General features: G+C 41.0%; 1 protein-coding gene and 1 long non-coding RNA gene across 2 annotated transcripts; one reads left to right on the top strand and one right to left on the bottom strand.

The window, feature by feature from the left end:
* Window positions 1-354: 354 nt before the first annotated feature.
* On the top strand, window positions 355-2,052 carry LOC127153841 (uncharacterized). Its single transcript, XR_007825344.1, has 2 exons — window positions 355-1,591; window positions 1,753-2,052. It is a non-coding gene; the product is annotated as an uncharacterized LOC127153841 (long non-coding RNA).
* Window positions 2,053-3,677: 1,625 nt separating this feature from the next.
* klf2a (Kruppel-like factor 2a) lies at window positions 3,678-6,234 on the bottom strand. Its single transcript, XM_051095107.1, has 3 exons — window positions 5,868-6,234; window positions 4,648-5,524; window positions 3,678-4,552 (listed from the first exon to the last, which is right to left on the bottom strand). The coding sequence occupies exons 1-3, from the start codon at window positions 5,937-5,939 to the stop codon at window positions 4,377-4,379; spliced, it is 1,125 nt and encodes a 374-aa protein (XP_050951064.1). The 5' UTR covers window positions 5,940-6,234; the 3' UTR covers window positions 3,678-4,376.
* Between the last annotated feature and the right edge of the window lie 235 nt (window positions 6,235-6,469).

Below are 6,469 nucleotides of genomic sequence, written 5' to 3' on the forward strand. Positions count from 1 at the left end.
TATAAACTCACAATTCTGACTTTTTTTCCTCAGAATTGCGACTTTATATCTGGCAATTATGAGTTTTTAAGTCGTATCTCGCAATTCTGACTTTATAACTCGCAATTGCGAGTGTCCTTCTTACAAAAAGATTGCAATTGCAAAAACTGAAAAAAGTTGGAATTGTGAGAGAAAAACTCACAATTACCTTATTTTTTTATTCAGTGGCAGAAACGGGCTTCCATACAAACCAAATGGCTCTAATTTAAAAAAAAAAAAAAAAAAGATTAAACATGTTTTTCCAGTAGTTATGTTAAATATGTTTTTCCAGTAGTTTCAAGTTTTTTTTTTTTTTTTTTATTTTGGTTTGTGTTTGGTTCTTTTGTTTTTGATATGTTCAGTTATAAGCTGTATGTATGTAAGTAGTATATTTATTTTTAGTATTTTTTTAATTATTTTACGGCTGTATTTGTTAGTCTCCAAAATAACGTTGCATACTTAGCTTTATATAACTTAAGTCGAACATGTCTATAAATTTAATCTGATGAACAATTTCTGTGTGCACTTGAGGGAAACTGACTTTGGCATTTTATGTCAGGATCTTTCATACAAATTAAGTCTTAAATGTCCAAAAGCTTGTTGAGATCACTGTATTTTGGGGTTACATTGTGTTTTGTTTTCTCAGTAAGCCTAAGGTGCAAAAGTAGGCCACATTCTTGTATAACACAGCATATTAAATTGCTTTATTGTAGCTACTAAAATCAGAAATCCAATCTGAATGTAAAAGGACTGAGTCATACTTGTATAACGTTTTTAAGTTTCTTGAGGGCTTCCTTGTAGCTCAATGGAACTTTGTGAAAACTGTATCCTGAGAACCTGAGCACGGAATGTTAACCGTAACAGGAAATTCCGAGATTGGTATTTACTGAGTTTGTGTGCTAGTGAACTCTGAGAATCAAAACTGTGGAAATGGGCCAAAGCACCTTCCAGATTGGATGTTTATTCCACATACTTTGCTTCTTTTCTAATACACGGTGTTTTTGTAAACGCTTGACGTTACTAATAACCCATGTATGAAAAACATAACCCTGGCGAATGTCTCGACACTTTCCGTACATACGCAGGCAGTTCCTGGGAATAAGGGTTGCATGTCAAGTGAGACGATCCAGGTGTGCCAATAATGCGCTATTGTGTTTTACCAGAGCAAGGTGAGTATGTTAAATGCGACACACATGTACATGTTGAAGGTCTGGATGGGGTCATTAGCGTCACGCTGGTAACAAGATCCTCCACGTGTGCTCACTTGGTTGATTGGATTCGAGGGGACCCTTTCACGGACTTGAGCGTATTGACAGCTGGCTGGGAAAACTTGGCACGCTCCCGCGGCGAGAATTGCTCGGAACGGGTATTGATTCAAATCAGCGTGTTGACTAATCGGACCTCGATCTGCTCGTGAAGAGCTCCAGACGTGAGCGACCCGAGCTGGATTTTGTGTATTTAATCAGCTGGGCCTGGGCCGGGAAACATGGGCTCTCCACCGAGTAATGCCGCCCTGGGGATATTGCGGTGCACTGACGGACACTTCTGCGCTCCACCAGGACCGTCAGCAAAGGTATGCTAGGAAATGTAAGCCAGATGGCCACTTTCCATTATGTTGTCACACAAATGTGGTTTTCCATTAGCCGTTGGGATTATCGTTTTTCAGTCTTTGTTTTGTTGGTGCGGAGGTGATTCGGAGGAACTGACATGTGATGTTATTGCCTCCCAATGTAGGGATTTGCCTGGATTTTGATGGGTTTTCCCAAACTGGCGCAAATGATAATAAACATCACGTCCTGACGTGCTCCATGGGAAGTATCGTTTTGAAAAGGTTTGGACAAGTCACAGTATCTTCTGCTGAGAACATTCCCGCGCAAGTCCAGCAGGTGGCAAACTCTTCCCATGACATTCCCAAGCCTCCCAAAGGAAACGTTTGCAAACTTGGTCCACTTTGAAGAGCTTGAGTTTCACCATTATAGTCTTACATTGTTTTGCAGTTCATCAAGGTTAAATAAAGAATGTTTTTTATGTAAACACCTTTTATTTCTCCAGGTGTGTCAATAAGGATTGATCAGGAATTACTTCAGCTGGACTTGAACTTGGTATGTCTGGTTAGTGGATAAACAGACACTTTTTTGGAAGAGAATTCAGGGCTAAGGTAATTTATTGATTATATGTGACCCTCGACCACAAAACCAGTCATAAGTAGCACGGGTATATTTGTGGTAATAGGCAACAATACATTGTTTGGGTCAAAATTATCGATTTTTCTCTTATGCCATTAGGATATTTCATGAAATTGAGATTTTTACATCATCTGAAAGCTGACAAATAAATACGCTCTCCAGTGATGCACTGTTAGGTTTGTTAGGTCAGGACAAAGTTTGGCTGTGATACAACTATTTGGAAAAAAAAGTTGTCCAACTGAAGTTCTTAGCAATGCATATTACTAATCAAAAATTATTTTTTGATATATTCATGGAACATGATCTTTAATTAATATCCTAATGATTTATGGCCTAAATGAAAAATCGATCATTTTAACCCTATTGCTACAAATACACCAGTGCTACTTAAAACTGGTTTTGTGGTCCAAGATCATATATTTTAAAACGTTTTGCTGCCGGCAAGAGGAATACCCCCAAGACAATATCATAGCACGCTTCTAAGAACGTAAAAGAGTCTTGATTTTATCTTTCTGCATGAAATCTGAGTAACCTTCTGGCTTGAAGCCAGACAATTAACATAATCCTAAATGCATCATTGGTGTCATTATCAGCTTCTCATGTAGGTTAAAACCATTTCCTAGGTGAATAGTGTCAAGTCTCCGGCATCTCAAGGGATGTAATTTTTGCGGCAGACGCAGGATTAGGGAATTGTTGTAAGTTAAAACGGCACGTATTCGCCTGGCAGAATTATCAACTATACAGTAAGTCCGAAAAGTGATCTGAGACCAACCTGAAAGTGATATGAAAATGTTTTTCTTACTTCACAAAGTAAGCCATCCATTGACACAGTTTTAGTTCCTCATTTCCTCAAAATAGACCATGCAGTGAATACCTCTCAAACAAGTAAACGGTGTAATATTTCTGTACCACTGAAAGGTCTAAGAGAATTACCATACAATACCAATATGAGCTTTGTTTTCTGAACTAGTCTGGATGGGGATTGCTTCTGCATGACCTGAATATGCCATCTGGGTGCATCTTGTTAGCAGTTTGATGTGTAAAACCTTTATGTCTTTAAGTTAAATCAAAGATTTACTATGAGATACCGGTGCCAAACAGTCTTAAATGTTTGATATATCTGCTTTACAGTGCCTGTAAAGTTTAAAATTCTCACCCCAACTGTAAAAGAAACTCAAAGCAGAACTTTCACCCCCTTAGATATCCCACGTCTTCCGTTGTTTTTCCAAAGCCGCTCGCTCTTCAACTGTGGTGTAGCCCTCTGCCCAGACATGGCTATATTCAGTCTCAACAATTATGTAAATGTAATGTTTGTATTTATAGGTCTAGCCACAGCTCTCTGGCATGGCAGTATTGCAGCTGGGAAGGATTGCGATCTAACATCTACCCTTGGGCGATACCAGCAAGATCTTGTCTGAAAGATTCAAAGTGATTGTTATGCTAACACGGAGAACACATCGACAAACACCAGTGTTTATATCTCAATTAAGTTTAATATGTACAGTAGGTACAATATTTACAGTGTATAAATTATGTACATAAAACATTTGGTCCAGAACAACTCACATAGCCCTTATCATGTCATCCGAACATGGGACAGTCTGCATTTCACGTTAACAGCATACAAATTGTACGAGTACGTTAGAAAAATAAAGAAATGAAACAACCATAAGACCCTGATTTTTTAAAAAAACGTTTATATCGATAAATGCACAAATTAAACATTCATTTAACGCCCTTTAACTTTTAAGGCAGTTTTGACAGAGGAAAACATTGTCTTATAAAGCTTATTTAGTTTCTTGAAACAATAGCATACTTTTTTGCAAAATGCCAAGAGTATTTATGGCACTCGTGAGATGTATACATGTATTAAAAGGCACTGTCGTGATGTCCGTAGCACATCATGTTAACTTAAACACATTTTACTGTCTGATTCCAGTTCCGTCTTGAGGTTTAGGTCCAGCCTAGCTTGAGTTGAACTTTTTGGCGTTTGTAAAGCTCTATATTTTATAAAATCTGTAATGAAGTGTAGAACCAGCTACGAAGTCGCAAAAGTCAAGTCAGTTGACTATGTCAAACTTTAAATAGAAGGGGTACAGACAAAATGCTTGCTGTGAACATCTGAGATGTTCATGGTTCAGTGCGTTTAGTCCAAATATTCAGAGTCTGTTCCTACATATGGCGTTTCATGTGGAGGGCGAGATGGTCGGAGCGGGAGAAGGCGCGCTCGCACAGGTGGCACTGGAAGGGTCGGTGTCCGGTGTGCTTGCGGAAGTGACGGGTCAGTTCGTCGGAACGGGCGAACTTCCATCCGCAACCTTCCCAGCTGCAATGGTAAGGCTTTTCGCCTAAACAAAGAGAAGAAAAAACAACGTACGTTAATGTTTATCCACTTTCAGGGATGTTTAAAGTCAAGATGTTTAAAGTAAAAAAGTTTATTTACCTGTATGCGTTCTGTGGTGCGCCTTCAAGTGAGAACTTTTCGTGTAGGTTTTGCCACATCCAGAAAAAGTGCAAGTGTGGGTCGCCGTCCGTTTCCTCGGCCAAGTGCGGCGTCCCCTCTTTGGTTTGGCGTCCATCTCCAAAGGAGATGAGGGTGGTGTGAGAAGTACTCTTTGGTTGGCGCTGGGCATCCCGAGTGGCTCGTCGCACACGTTGAAGTGATGCGTGGTTGGGTACGACAGCTGCATCTGTGGGGGTGCAGCGTGGGGAAACCCAGTGTTGCCTTGGTAGGTTTGTGTGAACGTCATGGCATGGCACATCTGCGACTGACAGTCTGTGTTGATGAGCTCCACGGGGCTCTGCGGCGGAGTCATGCTGCCTGCTCCCTGCGGCGAGTTGGCCAGTCTCGGTTGCTCGTACGATCTCATGCAAGTGCCGCTGCCCTCCTGTTTGACTTTGGGAACCATTCCTCGTACAGGTCCATAACTGTCCATGCAGGGCTCCACTTTGATACACTCCGAAATGTCCTGACTGGGGAAGGACCTGACTAGGAATCGTCCATGGATGTTGTTGGCCAGAGACTGCTGGCAGTAGGTGTCTACGTCGGACTGGAGAAGCTCTTCCATGAGGCTGGAATACGGTGGAGGTGACTGATTGATCTCTTGGTACGTGGGTGGATTGTACACGTTTCTAGACTCATGCATTCTGTAGTCGCAGAGCCCGAGATGATCAGAAGCCACAGTGTTGGCCAGAATAAATTCTAGATCCAGATATTTGTCGAGATCTTCGTCATCTGTTGCTCTGTTGAGGTTGTCCATGTTTGAGATGTCAGCTGCGCAGCTGAGATGCATGGACCTGTCCAGTTCATCCTTCCACCTCTGCAATGAAACAGAATGATTAGAGTTTAGTCGTTTTATACATTTTCAAAGTTAAATATCTTCTAGCACACCTGTTAAACTTGTTAACCATCTCAAAGAGACTTCAAACTAGCGCTTTTCTTATATATTATGAGGTGAACATCTACATTTAACGCGACTTCTGACTATTATATTTTCTCAAGCGAACGCGGTTTATTTACATGTAGCGCACTGACTAACTAGAAACTTTTGAAAACCGGTCGAAATGTACACATATACGTGTTTTTAAAACGTAATACATACTTGTAAAAGTAAAGAACTGCGTAAGCCTGATAATATTGTGAAATAACAACGAAATACTCACGTTTTCCCAGCATTTTTCCTTCTGTGCCGAAAATGTGGAAATCGACGGTAAAATTGTTCCACTCAAAGCCATTTCCAGTTGTCCCAGTGAAATAAAAACCTTCAAAATCGGGGACGAGTTCCAATCCCTCCAAGAAACTTAGGTTGTAGTGCACTACAACTCGTTTCTGCTTTTACACTCTGTGTTTCACACTCATGCAGCAAGTATGAGTGGTGGAAGACCTTAAGATCTTATAAATATCACGGCAGTAGAAGCTGGACCAATTGTACGAAGCGGAGGAAATACGCACTATCCGTCCCTAATTTTAGCCCCGGTATATAGCTGCTGCTCTCCGGCGTGTGCGCCTTTCGTCTTGGATGGTGAGAGCACACGGGCTCTTCTTTAAATCACCGGAGTCATCCACGCCCCCTCAGTAAAAACGAGTTAAACGAGTACAGCATGATGCGAGAGAGCCCTCCTCTCTCTCTCCTGCCTTTGAGGAGAGAAAAAGAGTAGAATGGGAGAAAAATACACATCATTAACACGTTGTTTAAAGATGAAAACTGTCGATACCAATTGCGCGCTCAAGACGCGTAACAAAGGGGATTATAGCATCGGGCGTT

The sequence above is a fragment of the Labeo rohita genome, chromosome 22 (genome assembly GCF_022985175.1).
Source record: "Labeo rohita strain BAU-BD-2019 chromosome 22, IGBB_LRoh.1.0, whole genome shotgun sequence".
NCBI lineage: Eukaryota > Metazoa > Chordata > Actinopteri > Cypriniformes > Cyprinidae > Labeo > Labeo rohita.